The sequence below is a fragment of the Myotis daubentonii genome, chromosome 13 (assembly GCF_963259705.1).
Source record: "Myotis daubentonii chromosome 13, mMyoDau2.1, whole genome shotgun sequence".
Lineage (NCBI taxonomy): Eukaryota > Metazoa > Chordata > Mammalia > Chiroptera > Vespertilionidae > Myotis > Myotis daubentonii.
Genome location: NC_081852.1, coordinates 46505070 through 46522485, shown reverse-complemented (window position 1 = coordinate 46522485; position 17416 = coordinate 46505070). Strand labels below are relative to the sequence as shown.

The window sequence follows — 17416 nt, the reverse complement described above, 5'->3', positions numbered from 1 at the left end:
GCCTGTCTACCATAAGGATTTGGAAGCCTTGGTTGAATTCCTGAAGATGTGCTGTATTACACGTTTTTAGGAAAGGCCTTTGGAGCTTGGAGGTAGTATGCCCAGGCTCCTGGAAATCTATAGATATTTTTGAAACTGACTTGCCGAAGGGAAACTGCACTTTTGAGAAGTTGTTTAAGCAGTTACTCTCCAAATACCTATTATATCAGGACCATGGTTCTCACCTTTTGTGTCGAAGACATACTTTTGTGTATGATGTTAGAATTTTTGATAATACATTAAAGGATTAAAAGGTGAAAGTCTTTTTTTAAACCAAGTTTTAGAAAGTTGAAAAACTAGTTTATATACTTGTTAACCTTCTGGTATGTTCCTATTTAAGTAGAACTATTACTGCCCTGACCTTGTTCTCTTATAATATACTTTGAGGTAAAGTTTATATCTGTTCCTCTGAACATGCAATCTTCCTCTTATTTGCAGCAACTATGTCACGAGTCACACTGTGGCTCAGTGGTGTGTCTCACAGAAAACTTTATAAAAGTGTGGCTCTTTTTTGAATGAAAATAAATTCTATAAATTGTTTAAAATTTGATGGCACACTTATTCAGGGTTCCTGGTATACCACTGGTTGAGATCCACTTTTAGAAGTACTAAGATGTTTAAGACTTGATCCTCTGGAATTTATGACTGTATTGGACAAACAAGACATACAGCTGTGAAAAGCTAACAAGGCTAGGTTTATGGTAGGTTCAGTCTATGGGTTCACATGAGAGGGATAGGAATGTTTGGAGGGGTTAGTGAAGTAGAGGCTTAAGCTGGATCGTGAAGAATGGGTGAATTTGACTAGTGCCCAGAAGAGGGAAGGAGGCATTTGTCAAGGAAAAAGGTAGGCTGGTGCTGACAATATAGGAGAAGGTATGGGTATAGTTATACATGTAGAAGAGATGGGCTTGGCTAGAGTTCACTTGCATAGTGTGGCGCCATGGAAGGTGAGGTTGAATGAGTAAGGTGAGTTGTCATTTGGAGGCCTTTCCTGGGAGATGTGAGTCACCATGCTCTCGGGCATGGTTCTGTCCTCAGGCTGGCATGTTCCCTACAGTCTCACTTCACCTTGCATGTTTGGGTTACTCCTTGTTCCCTGACCAAAAGAGTAAGCAATTTAACACAATATAATGATTTTTCATTGATTTTTTTTTAAACCTAATTATGGACATCTGCTGCTGAGGGCTATTGGCGGATTTAACTTAATGCCAAATATAAAGGAAGAGTTAGAAGTTTCTTGTATTAGGCTGTTTAAATACTTCTACTTAAAGCCAAATTATTAATTTAGTAGAAGAGTTGGTGGGTACAGGCAATGTGGGGGGAACTCTGCTTTCTGGAGAGTAAGAAGATCAGAGAAATCAAGAGATAGTACTAATTTAAAATTCCAGGCCCCCAAGCATCATTTTGCATAGTCCTGTTTCCCCTCCTTAGCCAAGTGCCCCTTGAGATGGCCTTGTCCATCACCTGTGGACAGATACCCTCCCTTTCTGAATTTTCAAGTCAGCAGGAAGTTATGTTTATGGTAATCATGCCAGTCATGCAGGTGGACAGCTTGGGTGGCATCAAGGGGAGTCAAACTTCAAGATAGAGCAGGGAGGGAAATTGATTTGTGATGCAGGCGTTTTCTGATCTTAGGGACCGTGCAGGTTTAAGACCTCTATAATATAGACACACTTTCCTTTCCTTTACCCCCCAACCATTTTTCTTCAGACTAGGTTTATTTATTTGCTTTTGGGTTGGAGTGTGAGGAGGGGTGAAATGAAAGGGGACTCTAGATAATTGCCTAGATTAATTTCTATCCCTCTGGACTCACTTGTTGCCAAGATTTTAAGGGGTCCAATAGCTTACTGTGGGTGCATGTTGGTTGTTTTTGTTTAAAATAGGTCATGTGCCCAGGAATGCAGTCAAACTATAATGGTGACTAAGTGCCGGAAAGCTGAGAAGAGGGGGCCCAAGTGGAAAAATGAGCCTGAGGCGAGAGAAGGAGGGCTGGGAAAATGGAAGTTCCAGTAGGCCCATAGGCCAGGTTAGAGATTCCTCCGTGCATAACAGCCATGCAAGAGGCTTATTTACAGGGCACCAATCATTTTTGGAGGGAGTACCCCCACTTTACACCAGTAACTGTGTTGCAGAAACAGCCAACCAGAGAGCATTTCAAGGATGGGAACCAGGGTCCTTATTGAATTCCCAGGGGCAACTGCTCCTGCCTTCTCAGGCACTTCTGCTGCCTTGTTTTACTGACCCTCTCTGACTGGACCACAGCAGGTCCCCACAGGGAAGGAGGGGTACTTGCTTTCAGAGAAGGAATTTTTTTTAATTCTTGATTTTTTAGGCATTAAAACCAATAAGAACATGAAAATGATTTGTCCAGCTAGGAAACCATCAGAGATGATTGAAGAAAGAAGAAAAAAGAAAAGGGATGAAAAAGCCTGGTTGTTCAATTGCTCTTAACAAAGTGGTACTATATCTCGGCTGAAAGCCAAATGGAATGGTTTAAAACAGTTGAAATGTGGTTTGAAGGACCAGAGCATTCACTGTGGGAGAGGAAGCCTGCACCTGCTATTTGGTCGCAGCTTCTAAAGTTCAACTCTGAAAGTTTCTTGCTGCTGTGATCAGGCCCTCAGGGCAGTGCTTTGACCCTTAGTAAAGTGTCACCAAATTGCAGTTAAGTGACCAGGGAGATGAGAGAAGTGTTGTCCTTATCCCAATTCAGGAGATCTACTGATTCATTCCCCCTTGTTTCCTTCCTGTTATGATCCAGAACATTCAATTTTGGTTTTATTCCACCTATGAACTTAGACCTAACCGAAGAGGAGAGGTTAGCTGTAAACTATCTTTTTATTTTTAAATTTAAATTCTTTATTGTTTAAAGTATTACATATGTCTCCCTTTTCCCCCATTGACCTCTCCCCACCTGCTCCCACCCCCCAGCACATGCCCTCACTCCGCTACTGTGTCCATTGGTTATGCTAAATTCTCTCTTCTTTTATATCTGGGCTATGCAAATAAGATTTGACAGGAAGTCTAATCTTTTTCATTAAGAGTTCAATTCTTTTGGTCCATCCTGTTGACTATTTTTTTAAAAAAATAATTTTAAAGTATATTTTGTTGATTTCAGAAAGGAATGGAGAGGGAGAGAGAGAGAGAAGCATCAATGATGAGAGAGAATCATTGATTGTCTGCCTCCTGCATGCCCCCTCCCCCCCACAGGGATTGAGCCCACAATTTAGGCATGTGCCCTGACCGGAAACTGTGACCTCCTAGTTCATAGATCAATGCTCAACTACTGAGCCACCATGGCCAGGCCCTGTTGACTATCTTTTACTGTCCTCAGTTCTCTGTCCAGCTGGTAGTATAGGTTACTTACTAGTAATGTGAAACCAAGGACCATAGTCACCCAATGGACAAATTCAGTAATATATTTTAGCTTTAGCATGTGTGCACCCAAATATTAATCATTCAGCCTGAAAGAGGACTGTTTGACATTAGAAGAACAATTTCTAATAGTTATAATTGAATTAGAAGAAAAATGATTAATTAGCTTTTAGAGATGGCACCATTAATGGATATTAATCACTACATATATTTATAGTCATGTAAAATTAACCTTTTTGTAGTGATTTATAACTCATACTGTACTTTGTTTTAGGTGTCATCTTTAAAATACCACAATTGTGTGAAATACTACCCTTTCATAGGCAAAGAAATTGATAACTAGAGAAATTAGATAACCAGGTTTGGATCCCAGTTTTCTAAGTTTGCATTTTATACTTTCCCCATAACTGAATTTAATCTACTATTTAAGGGTAAATTGAAAGACCTAACTCACAATAATTATGTGATATATTTTTTTAAAAATTGCTCACTTCCTAAAGTACCATCTATTTACCTCTTCTGACCTGTTATTTATGGAGACGTAATTTTATGTAGTGTCTCCTCACCTTTACTTTATACATTTGACTTAGTTTTAAAATTACCATTCCTTGCTATAATAATTTCCAAAGTATTTTGCAGTCCTCACATTTATCATTTCTAGTGGGCAATATATTTCATTGTATTAGTATACCATTCTCTCCCACAGACAGACATTGGGCTATTTTCAGATTTTAGCTCTAATGTATAGCTGCAACTATAAATATCTTCATAAAATATATTTTTCTTTTGAATTATGTCTTTGCGCTGCAGTGCCCAAAGTGGGAATGCTGGGTCAGAAGCTATAATTTAACAACTTTTCTCCACAGAATTCCTTTCTGAAAAGCTGTACCAGCATGCTGCTAGCAATGCATAGCCAAACCAAATCCTTCTGTCAAACCAAAGTTAGTGGTTTTTCCAATTAATAGATGTGAGGTGGTACTTTTAATAGTTGTTTTTAAATTTTATTTTTAATAATTGTTTTAATGTGCATTTCTGTGAACTATTATTGTTGTGGCTGTTTCCCTAGTGTTTTATCATGTGAACACTGTGTGACTTCTTAGCTGCTTTCGGATATGGATGACAGTGTATTGGAGACAGGGTGGTACCCTGATAGGTTTTTACAGTTTCTTAAAACTTTTAAGCATAAAACTTTTACCTATGGTATTAACTGTTAATTTTTCCTACTCTGTTGCTTTCATTTTAATCTCTTTTTTCTTCTGTGCAGTATTTAAACTACTTTTAGTTAAAAACCTATTTTAAATTCACTTTCGTTTTGGGTGAGATTATTGTGATATGAGATGATAATTTAAATTCAGTTTTTGCTCTACTGATATGCAATTTTATAAACAGATTTCATGTTTAGCTCTGTGATCTATTTTGAATTAATTTTTCCTTATGGTGTGAGGTAGGGGTCAGGGTTCATTTTTTTCCTTATGGATAGTCTGTGCTTCCAGCATTGTTTGTCATCCTTTATTAAATTGCTTTAGCATCACTATAGACACTTTAAAGGAAAAGCTGTTCTCCTTGGATTTCTTAGATATCCTAGCATGGAGAGAGAAGAGTTATTCCTTTCTTGTCTCCTAGTCCCTTCATTTATATCCAGATATATTCTGGATCAGCGGTTCTCAACCTGTGGGTTGCGACCCCTTAGGGGGTCGAACAACCCTTTCACAGGGGTCGCCTAAGACCATCAGAAAACATATATAATTACATATTGTTTTTGTGATTAATCACTATGCTTTAATTATGTTCAATTTGTAACAATGAAAATACATCCTGCATATCAGATATTTACATTACGATTCATAACAGTAGCAAAATTACAGTTATGAAGTAGCAACGAAAATAATTTTATGGTTAGGGGTCACCACAACATGAGGAACTGTATTAAAGGGCCATGGCATTAGGAAGGTTGAGAACCACTGTTCTGGATGTTCCTGAGTCCTGACTTGTAAGCCCATGGAATTTTCTCTGGTTGGCAATGAGTTGTAGTGACTGAATTACCTGTTCTGTTTGGACACAGGATGGCCAGTGTACCAGTAAAAGAACGAGTGAAGGTGTCTCAAAACTGGAGGTTGGGGCGCTGCCGAGAGAGGATTCTGTTGAAGTGGAGATGCAGGTAAGTAGCCTTTTGACTCTTAAAGCTACCTGGGACAGAAAAGCATGCTGGGAAGTGAAAAATCTGGTCCTAGCTGGAGTTGAGTAGCCTTTCTTGGATAGATGACCCTGGTGATCCTTTAAATATGACAAAGGGGACATCAGAGGGACAACTTTTTTCACATTTATCAAAAGGATTACAGAAATGGTATTTTAACGAATTCCATATTTTTATGATTATAAAAACAATAAATGTTTATTGTAGAAATTTGAAAAAAAAATAGAAATGTTTAAAGAAGAAAATAAAACTTAACTTATAATCCTACCACTCAGAGGTAACCACTGTTAATGTATCTCATCAAAAGAAATAAATGAAGCCAATATTTCAACCTATCTTGTCTTACAATGATTTTTCTTTAAATCTTCTACTCTAGGGAGTTACCCTTTTACTCCTGGCTTCCTATAGTTCTTTCCCTTACTTTATTAAAAAGCAAAATAGAATCTAAAGGTTTGTCGATATATGTTACAGGAGGCAGAGCTCAGAAAAAGTGCTAGGAGATTTAAATAATGGCGTTGGAACTACTAATACCACAGATTTTATGCCTTATCATAATAACTTTTTCAAAGTTATTACATGATTCTCTACCAAAAAAACTGCTCTTTGTTGATTGGTTGGATTGAATAGGGAATATCATGATTGCTCATCTGTACCTGTACTGATAGATATAGAGGCCAGGCTTCTTCATCTGATGACCCTTCTCGCTGTGTCCAGTTTCTGCTGGTTTTATTGACATCGGCTGCTGCGAATTAATGTGATAGTGGTATGGTAAAGAAAGCACAGGGGAGAGATGCGGATTTTTATGACGAAGGACTTTACCCTTTGCTTCCCACTTTTGTCTTTTAATACCAGAAAGTAGAGTTTACTTCTCTATCAAGGTTTTGTCCCTGGCATTTTTATTTTTATTATTATTTTTGGCTGGTTTAAAGCAGTTTGGCAAATAAACACACAAAACAGTTACCAGGCTGCCCTGGGATTCTCCACTGTTCACCTGGCATGAACCTGGTTTCTTGTCCTAGGCAATGGCTGTTTACCAGATGGCTCTTAGCACGAATTTCAAACCCCTCTGCTTGCTGCCCACTTGAGTGTGCCACAAACTCATGCAAGGGGATGCTGAAGAGGAATGTGCATAATGAGAGAGAATGCAGGCATCCATACACACGCTACACATGTTCCATATAATATATGCGCACACTTGTAAAAACCTCACAAGCAGAAACTCAGTTATTACAGAGTCCAAGCTGCATTTAATGGCCCGTCAAGTCAATTTGCAGAACTTTTCCACATTCCCATGACGCTTATATTAAGGAGTCTGGGGAAGAAACACAGCCCAGTTTGCTCAGACAGGCTTGGCAGTGAGAGATGGTGTCTGTAAATGGGGATGAATCAACTGTCCCTATGCTTTGCTTGGGACCTGGTAGCCTCAGAATCCCTAGTAGAACAGGACAGGCTGCTGGGAAGTCTACCTTGGGAAAGGGGCTTAGGCCCCACAGAGAGCTGGTGTCTGGCAGAGCCTTCTTTCTTCTTAAATCTCACTCTGTGCCATGGGACTGGCCTGTGGCTTCTAACTTTTTTTTTCTTGCCAGTATCTATATTCCTTTATCGCTCTTTTTTTTTATTATTTAAAGTTTTACATATGTCTCCTTTTTCCCTTCTACCTTTCTTCTTGCCAGATTGTAGAGGGAAGCTTTAACTCTGTGTGGATTTATTTTATCTGCTGCCTATGAGAGCTATTTCTCTGTAGCCCCTGTAGTAAACTGCCCTAGGGACTGTGTTTTTCCATTGCTACTCTTACCCTGTATCATCTCATACATCTAGAAATGTAGATATCCCCTGTGAAGATCTAGGTATCTAATCAGTACATTATTAGCATCCTTTCCTAAATGGCTGTATTCCTTTCACTTATACTAGTAAATGGCCCCTTTGCTCTAGAATGACAGGGGAAGGGAGCTTTCCTGGGATCACTCTTCTTCTTTCTCTATCATACCCTAACCAGCCTATTGGGAAAGAGACATGTATGGGAGTCTTGGAACCTTGAAACTTAGCAAATCAGTGAGGATACAGAATGAAAAAATTTACTTCATCAGCGTGGAAGGCTTCTTTTAGTCCCTCCCCACCCCTCAATCATTGCATTTTCTAAGCTCTGCCTACCCAATAATTTAAGTTGTAAGCATTCTCCAACTAAAAGTGATATTTAATTGGTCTTTTAATTCTCACTCTCTTAGGTAGTCCAAAGATGACTAGGTCAACACAACATTCAGTCACTCTAGTTTTCTGAGGGTACCCTAAGGTCATTTTGAAGAAGGGGAGAGCGAGGGATAGACTTAGCCTTGCAGGTCATCCTTGCTAAGTTGGGGATCAGTCAGCCTCTCCAAAGCTTGGAGTTAGATTTTCATTCTGTATCTTGATGATCCTTAAATTTTGTTTTTCATCTCTCTAGTCAGATGCCCTGGATGCAGCTAGAGGGTGATTCTCTGTACATATCCCAGGCTAATTTCATCCTGGCCTATCAGTTCCGCCCAGATGGTGCCAGCTTGAACCGTCGGCCCTTGGGAGTCTTTGCTGGGCATGATGAGGACGTTTGCCACTTTGTGTTGGCCAACTCACATATTATCAGTGCAGGAGGGTAAGTGCTAAGGTTTCTCCTTCCAGCCTCTTAGGATTTTTCAGGGACCATCTGCCTGTCTCTGACTTTTCTGTCTCAGCTCCAAAGGGATGAGGATGCACTAGAAGGAGTAGTGGGTTTTTCTCCCCATTCAAAGCACAGAGATTTCCCAAAGGCCCTTACTAGGGTTAGCTGGGAAGGAAAAGAGGAAGAGCCTTTTTTTTTTTTTAAATATATTTTATTGATTTTCTACAGAGAGGAAGGGAGAGAGACAGAGAGTCAGAAACATCGATGAGAGAGAAACATCGATCAGCCGCCTCCTGCACACCCCCGACTGGGGATGTGCCCGCAACCCAGGTACATGCCCTTGACTGGAATCGAACCCGGGACCCCTCAGTCCGCAGGCCGACGCTCCATCCACTGAGCCAAACCGGTTTCGGCAGGAAGAGCCTTTAATGAAAAGTGAAGCTGGTCCTGATACTCTCAAGGGGGGAATTTGTTCTGTCTCTCAGCTCTGTTCAGCCCCAGTGCACTGAAGAAGTAGAGGTATCTGGAAGACCAGACTGACCTCATTGGACTGAATTGCCTACAGCTTAGCAAATTTGGACGTCGTTGGAGGCTTGGGCTGTTTCTGTAGACTTGTTCTCTTCTTACAGAGAGAATAATTGGCTGTTGGGGTGGGCTCCTTATTTCTCTCCTAGAGATGGAAAGATTGGTGTTCATAAGATTCATAGCACCTTCACCGTCAAGTACTCAGCTCATGAACAGGAGGTGAACTGTGTGGATTGCAGAGGGGGCATCATTGTGAGTGGCTCCAGGGACAGAACGGCCAAGGTGAGATGGTCACTCCCTTATACTGTTATTCCCTCTGTCTATAGGGAGTGGGTGGGAGAGGGTGGATAGGGCCTGAGTCTCAGGATTGGCTGAGAGCATTGGGTGGGGGTGGGGGAGACAACACAATAAAGGACTCACTTATGTGCCTCTGGCATGCAGCTTGCCATGCCAGGTTGTCTCTTTGCCAGCTGGCCTGGGAAAAGAGTGGACAGTGGCTGGGAAGCTTGCCACTCACTTGAAATGTGGCGTGAACTCAAAAACAGAGGGCCTGGCCAGCTTTTCCTCTCTGAGCTGAGTTTCCTTAAGTTTGTGGGTTAAGTTCTGACCCCAATATTTTATTTAAAAATCTCCCTCTTTTTACTTGCTCTCTGTTTGGGGAGGTTAATTTTTCACCACCTTGTTTATTAGCAATCGGGCTGATAATTAAAATGTGTTTTCGCTGCTCCTCTGGAGAGTGATGAGGTCAGTGAGCAGCAGAAAGATGACAAGAGAAGGGTGTTATTTGTTGCGTCATTGCCAAATTGCCTGGTCTACAGTCAGACATCTGCCAAGTCCTAACAGAATGAGACTGATAGGTAGTGTGCCCTCTGCTTTGTGGACTCAGCTCATCCACAATTTGGGTCGAATAGGCTTCCACCCATGAGATAGAGAACTTTCTCCATTTCTGTGTCCAGCAGCCCTAGGCAGGGCCCACACATGCCTGGTCCTTTGGGGCTGCCGTGGGAACTTTGCTGACAGTTCAGTTGATGGTGCAGGAGGCCTGATAGTATCTTGCTTGTCTGTTTCCCAGCATCTAGAGACTTCCTAGTGTTAACAGGAGCAAAATGCTTGTCCGTGTCAGCAAATAGGCCTCTAAGACATAAAGGGAGAGGACTCAGGAGAGGGAAGTTTCAGTTTTTACTCACTAACTTTTCTTACTCTGAGTATCCTCTGGTGACTACTCCTTCATGGAAAAATGTCAGTAATTTATATAAAAAGAACAGCTAAATATATTCATTTCTATTTGTGGAAGTTTCTCCTTCATTTGCTGTTGTCTTCCTCACACATTATATTCTGCCAGAGACATGTGCACCAGCACAGGGAGCCTGAAAAATCTAGAAAATTTATGAACCAACATGGAAACTGAATTTCCTATTACCTGCTTCCCACTCCTCTACTCTATACTTCAGATTTCTGATTGGTCATGGTGTTTGTACCATTCCTTGAAAAGAGACTGGCCTTAAGTTGCTATACTGCTCAGAAGTCAATTTGCATAAAAACCTTTTTGTGGTACCTGTGACCTAGATCATCCCGTCTCATTGTTGTATCTTCTTGTCACAGCTTTAAGCTTCCCCTGGCTCTTCCTTTTCAGTGACACCTCTTTTATCCTATTTGAGCTGATACCCTGAGCAGTATAAAATTAGGCTTTATGACCGCAGCAATTTGAGGATTGTATATTGTAAAACATTATAGCAATTTTATCTGGGATATTGGGTTAGTTTCATGTTTTACCAACTCAGCCCTATTTAGTGACTTAGTTTTTTAAAAAGTATTGAAATAGGTAATATTGAATTCTAAAATCGTCACTGCAGTATATCCTGTTTCTTTTGAGGATTTCTTTTAGGTCAGTGACAGAATTCTCCCTCCTGGTTCTTCAACTTCAGAAAGCTAGTCAGCTCTTTGGGGCTAGCTCATCTTTTCTGGCTTTCTGGGTGCTGCTTTTGTTTCTTCCTTTCTGATACTGTCTTTGCATTTCACCACCTTCGTCTTCCTGGCCCATTTCTTTCTTTCTTTTATTATTAAAAAAATATTTTTAATGATTTCAGATAGGAAGGGAGAAGGAGAGAGAGATAGAAACATCAGAGATGAGAGCGAATCATTGATCAGCTAACTCCTGTACACCCCCACAACCCGGGCATGTGCCCTGACCTAGAATCGAACCATGACCTGGTTCATAGGTCAACACTCAACCACTGAGCCACACCAGCCAGGCTTCCTGGCCCATTTCGCTATTACCCACAGTTATTCTTTATAACTGACTCTCCATTTCCTTTTGGTGGCACGTGCAATTCTACAGCTGCTTCTTCAGATTTCTGATACACCTAAACCTACATAAGAACTATCATGTTTGCCTGTAAACATCAGTAGCAGTGGTTCTCAACCTTCTGGCCCTTTAAATACAGTTCCTCATGTTGTGACCCAACCATAACATTATTTTCGTTGCGACTTCATAACTGTAATGTTGCTACTGTTATGAATCGTAATGTAAATATCTGATATGCAGGATGGTCTTAGGCGACCCCTGAGAAAGGGTTGTTCGACCGCCAAAGGGGTCGCGACCCACAGGTTGAGAACCGCTGATCTATAGCCCGTTTTGAGGGAGTTCCCTAAATATGTACTGTGTCTTAGGATAGAGGTTTGTTTTATTGGGGTGAAGGAAACAAAAACATTTTCTTTGGAAGATCGCTGAGCAAGGAACTGCCCAGAAAGCCCTCTTCCCTCCCCTCCCAACTCTAGTTTCTAACTTACTGTGACTCAGCGCGGGTTGCTTCTCTGGGCTTTAGTGGGGCTGGTCTCACCTTCAGATGTGACAGGATGGTAGCTTATGTTCTTGGTGGGCCTGGGCTGGTACTGACCATCCCTTCATTCCTTCCTTTTTCTCTATTTCATTCATTTTGATACGTGTCTATACAAGGCATCAGGGCTCTTCAAAGAGGAGGAAGATATAATCTCTCTCCTCAAGTGGTACTGAGACATGTGTGCACTATGAAGGTGATCAGAGGTGGCTAAAGACTGAAGTGTAAGGCTCTATGGAAAGGGCCAGAAAGTTCAGAGGGTGGAGGGATCACGGCTGGATTGGGAGGGGAGACTTTATGAAGAGGGAACATTTGAATTTTTTTTTTTTTTACCTTTTAGTTATTTTTCAATGCATGGGTTTGCTTTTTTGATTTGTAACAATACAGGATGTAACCAGGCACTGTACTAAGCACTATATATATATATGGTGTTTTTTTCACTTTATCTTTTAGTGTAATTTTCTGCTATGTAATTATTCTTATAATATATTTTAGATACCCAATGTACACTGATATATCTAGTTTATTTTATAAGGTTTTCCATTAGTATTATAAATTATTTGTTTGTGTCGTCTTTAATGGCTTCACAATGGATTTACCATAATTTAGTCACTGTTTTTCCTAGTGGATATTTGTATCTAGTTATTTTCATATAGTATTAAGAGTCACTGTTATTGATGCCTAATGCCTACCAAACACTGTGCTACTATGCAAGAGAATTTATACATATCTTCCCATTTCCACACTGCAACCCTGAAAGATAGGTGTTATTTCTATGTTACGCATGAGGAAACTGAGGCCAGGAAGTTATGAAATATCTATAAGATTAGAGATAATAAGTAGCAACTAGAGCTCAACCCAGATCTGTCTGATTCCAAAGCCCATGTATGTGCTTTCTGCTACCACAGGCTGCAGGGAATAGTTTTATCATTTAGGTTTTTCTTCATTTTGGGATAATTATTTTAGGATAGGGTCTCAGCAATAGAATTACCCAGTCAAAGGCTTTGGTCATTTTAAGAGTCTTGATATATACAGCCAACTGCTTTTTAAAAGGACTGTATCAAGGTCTACTCCTACTGAGTTCTGTCTTCTCCAGGGGATGGGTCTCTTTTGGATTTGGCCACTGAGGATGAAGATGTGATCAGCAGACTCATGTTTCCGGTGGATAGTGTGTTGCTGGGGCTGATCAGGAGGGCCAAGTTCCCGAGATGATGCTCAGAGTTGGCAGCATACTTCCCAAGCCACTTCTGGGGACTAGGACCTTGTTCTGTGATTTGTACAATCCAGGAATCCACCCCCAGCCTGTTCCCTGGAGGGCACTAGTGAATTCAGGCCTCAGCTGTTTCCGTAGGTTTTGTAATCAGAGCACTTTGTGTCTTCCCACCACCCATGCAAGAACATGCCTTCTAGGGGGTTTGCATCAGGGAAAAGGAAAACCTCTCTTCCAATCTGGGCCATCTAAGAGAGGACATTAGAAGTGCATCTATTGCTATCAGAGTGCCCTGACTACAGATCCAGAAGAGTAAGCTGGAGTCGTGGCACTCCAAGAAATTTGTGCTATTTACCTTTATTTTCTGCCCTTTTCCATCCAGGATCTTCTTGTTAAATTTATTTCCTTTTCCCTATTTTGAGAAAAGTAAGTCATACCCTCTTCCCTCCATCATGTACACAAAATCTAAAACACTTTCTCCTTTTATAGGGAAGAGATATCATGTGACCCTAAGGAGGCAGGACCACCCCCACTCCATTACCTACCCCTTAAGCCCAAGGAATGTTTCCTGGAAGTTCTTCCATCTAAGGCCCGAACTGACTTGTGTGTTCCCCTTATAGCACTGCAGGGACCTTGAGAGGTCATTGATCCATCTGGCTGCCTCAGGATCCCTCCTTGGCTGCTGTCTGGGGACTGCTCTGTATATTTGAGGTTTCCTTTCTGTTTAGTTAGAGGCTTATTTCCCTGTGTGTGTCATCTGGGATAGGGTGAGGTAGGGGGGCCTTGTGCTTAATGGGAGATTTCTAAATGCACTGAATGCTGAGAGGGCTCTGTGAGTGTTGATTAGAGTTAAGCCCAGAGTGGCTGCTAATGTACATTCCTGACTGATAGGGACCAGATAATGTGCTCCAAGCAATATTTTTAACCTGTAGGAGATATGGAAGCTTAAAAGAGTTAAGCTTTTCTGCTACTTTTGGTGACACTAGGTGCTAAATTCCGTGCTGACATGAATAGCACTGAATCCTGGGCATTATCAACAAACAAACAACACACCACCTTTCTACTTTGAAGTCTCTCTTCTTCCATTCTTTCCTTCCCTTGCATCTTTCTTTTTACTCCTTTCTCTAGTTCTACTCTAATTCTATCTCTGTCCTTCCATACTGTGCCTTGATCTTTCTCCCTCCTCCTACCTCCCCAAAGTAAAATCTTGGTGAGAGATAGGAGAGAGGAAAATCCACAAACACGGGGAAGGTGCGAAGAGAAGCGAGCCCAATCTACTCGCTCATCTCGGTCAAGTCTCAGCTGAGGAATGTGGAACTTCGGATTCCCTGGTATAAAATTGGCTGGGAAGTAAGAGCTGTCTTGGGTGGAAGTAAAAGAGGTTGGTTAGGACTGGGAGCCAGGTCTGTTTGGGTGGTAGGCTATCCAGAAGCCAGGGCGGCACCTCTACTGATACCCTGCGCTCTGTGTATACAGGACAGAAAGGATTCTCCGTTCCCACCCTCCTTACCCCTGCCCAGGGACAGTCACCCCACCCCAATTCCAGGCAATGCCAACGAGAGCATCTTCTCTCCTGTTTCCAGGTATGGTCTTTGGCCTCAGGCCGGCTTGGGCAGTGCTTACACACCATCCAGACTGAAGACCGAGTCTGGTCCATTGCTATCAGCCCATTACTCAGGTAAGGGAGACATTTTGGATATGTCTCATATAATAATGCTTTTATTTTACAAGGTCAGTTGGGCTAGAAAATCCTCTACCTGTATATGCTAGGTTGCTTTGCGCTACTCTCTTGGAGATTTTGGAAATCCTCCGGTTCATATAAGCATTGGGTTGAGATAACCTTCTAGGAACCAACTTCCTAAGCATCTAGCCCAGCAATGTGAAGGAAGAGATACTATGTTAGAAGGTAACTGAGTCCAGCTGTTACAGCCATGTCTCTTCTGGAAGAGATGTCCTTTGGGGTTGTTACCAAAGCAGAGGCCTCTCAGCACCTCTGGGAGGTGACAGCACCAGCCAAACTGCTCTCATAACACGTCAGTGGTTTGTTCCCCTTGGGAAATGTCTTTTGGAGAATCCCTTAGAACAGTGGTCAGCAAACTGCGGCCCCTTGAGTGTGGCTCTTCCACAAAATACCACGTGTGGGCACGCACGTACAGTGCGATTGAAACTTCGTGGCCACACCCAAGGGGCCAAAGAGCCGCATGTGGCTTGTGAGCTGCAGTTTGCTGACCACTGCCTTAGAGCATTGAGTCATTAGGAGAGCTTGGGACCTGTATGCCATTGGGCCCTCATCCAAAGACATGTATGTACAGTAGAGGCACTGATCATTGTAGCAGAAGTGCCAGATTTTTTATGGTGGATTTATCCTACCTTTGGCCTGACTGGTATTTCTCTAGCTTTATCTATGAATGAGTGAGCTTGCATTCTAACTTCTGCTTTCAGTCTAGGCTCTCTTGGACTAAGGCAGAGCCTCTCTCCTCCTCAGCAGGGTGCATTGATGGCCTCTCCTGCACCTGCTCTGTCACAGTGTTTACTTAGGGTCTTCCCCACTTCCTTTACCCCTCACTCCCCATCTAGATGATCAGTAGGAAAGCTGTAGGGCTGCCACCCTCCAACACTGGGTTTGAGTCAGTCATTTGTTTTATGGGAGAGTCAGTTCCCCCCTTTGCTCAGCCCCCTTCCTTTTTTCTCTTCACCCAATGGAGCTTGCATGCCTCCTCCTGCCCCCTTCCACACCTCCCTTTCAAATTTTTTTCTTCCTAAAGAATTAGAGCCGATTAGCCACGTCATTAATTCTTCAATTTGACGGCTGATATAGCAGGACCTGAAACACATTGCTGACCCCAGAGAATGGAGACCCCATTCCTTAGCATATTGACGGTGGGAGAAGTTAATTAAAATTCCACAGAGCGGAGGTGTCGGCTAACCTATAAACCTGTCGCTGTTCAGAACAAATCATTCTAGCAATCCTCGGAAAGAGGGAAGGAAAGACCAGCAGGGAGAGGCCCAAGCCTGTGGGAGCGGAGGGTGGAAGATGGAGCCACCGAGCTTTGTCCCCTCCTCAGTTTCTTCCTGATGATGTCCCTTCTTAAGCCAGTTAGCCAGGCTTTGGGGTCTGTGGGCTGGATATGTGTAAGGACTGAAGGAGGGTGGGGCAGCCTGTGGGGGATGACAGGTGGGCTGGTGACTTTGTCTTGATGGTTACCTGTGGACTCCTGCTGGCTTCAGGCGACTAGGGTGGGGTCCGTGGTAGAGGGAAGTTCTTCAGGGCTGGAGATGGTCCACGTGCTTGCTGCATATGGGTTTAGGCCAAATAACACAAGCAGGCTCTCCCAGCATCCCCACACAGATTCCTCTACTCTACCTGCCTCTTCTGGAGTGTGTTAGGCTACCTGTTCACAGAATAGAGCATGGCAGCTGTTGAAGACGGTGCCAATAAAAGGTTGGGGACAGCCCTAGCTGGTTTGGCTCAGTGGATAGTGTCAGCCTGCGGACCTAAGGGTCCTGGGTTCGATTCCGGTCAAGGATATGTACCTTGGTTGCAGGCTTATCCCAAGCCTGGGCCCTAGTCAGGCACATACAGGAGGCAACCAATCGATGCATTTCTCTGTCTTTCCCTATCTAAAAATCAATGGAAAAATATCCTCGGGTGAGGATTAAAAAAAACCAAACCAGGTTGAGGACAGACGTCTGCCCTCATCATTGAGTAGCAGTTTAGATTACCATGAACTGAGTTTGGGTTGTTTTTTTTTGTTTTTTTTGGCTACAACTTGGAGGAAGGACATAGCTTTCTATTACTAGTACTGCTCTATGCCTGCTACTACTACTAGCAGCTAACATTTATTAGTCATTAGCTCTATGCCAGACCCTCTGCTACGTCCTTAATGTTCCTCATCTTTGGTGAAAACCTGGATCTTATGTTTTCTTCACATTCTCCTTTAGAGTCTTCTTGTCCTCTTAGCGCACTTTCTTGGCCCTGGATGAATCTTTCACTCACTGTTGGCTGGCTGTTCAGTTCCTGACCCACAGTTATTTGAGATGACCTTTTCCCTAACTTCACAGATGGTATCTTGGACTCTTTAAAAATAGTTTGCTTTTGGGATTACACTAGGTGATCAGGGCATATGCTGGTATTATCTCTGTTCCTTTTTATTTTACCTGAAAATATACTGGGACAGGGGCCTTTTCATCTTATTATTAGATCAGTTTCTTTTCTCTGTGTCCATGAATTGGAACCTTTCAATAAACTCACCCATTTATCCCAGTCTGGGAGCCTTTGCCTCCCAGCCTCAGGGTCGTTCTGGAAGACTGAAATTCTGCTTTGCCACCAGCCAACAGAGTAGCCTTAAGTCAGTCATTCCCTTCTCTGAGCCTCAGCTTCCTCATCTAATAAATGTAAATACTACTTCTTTTCTAGACCTTTCTAGAGTATTGTGAAGATGAACTGAAATGATCAATAAGAAAATACTCTGCAAAGCTGAAAGGACCATAATATGATGTCAGCCGGAATCTCCTCTCTGGGATAGTACTTGTTTAGTGGCTTTACCTGCTCTCGTGGCTCCACTCTTGCCCGGGGCTTTGGCTGGCCCTCGTGGCTCTTTTGC

General features: G+C 42.4%; 1 protein-coding gene across 11 annotated transcripts in view; it reads left to right on the top strand.

Moving 5' to 3' along the window:
• The window catches only part of FBXW4 (F-box and WD repeat domain containing 4), an 80259-nt gene that overhangs the window by 10261 nt on the left and 52582 nt on the right, over nt 1–17416 (top strand). For 5 of the 11 annotated variants that reach the window (XM_059661157.1, XM_059661158.1, XM_059661156.1 and 2 more), the window contains exons 2-5: nt 5477–5572; nt 8049–8234; nt 8915–9047; nt 14396–14490. The exons of 1 other annotated variant lie outside the window; for it this stretch is intronic. In XM_059661157.1, coding sequence (XP_059517140.1) covers nt 5477–5572; nt 8049–8234; nt 8915–9047; nt 14396–14490 — 510 coding nt within the window. The remainder of the gene's footprint in view (nt 1–5476; nt 5573–8048; nt 8235–8914; nt 9048–14395; nt 14491–17416) is intronic. 5 more of the 11 variants (XR_009448244.1, XR_009448245.1, XR_009448246.1 and 2 more) reach the window with 2 other exon arrangements.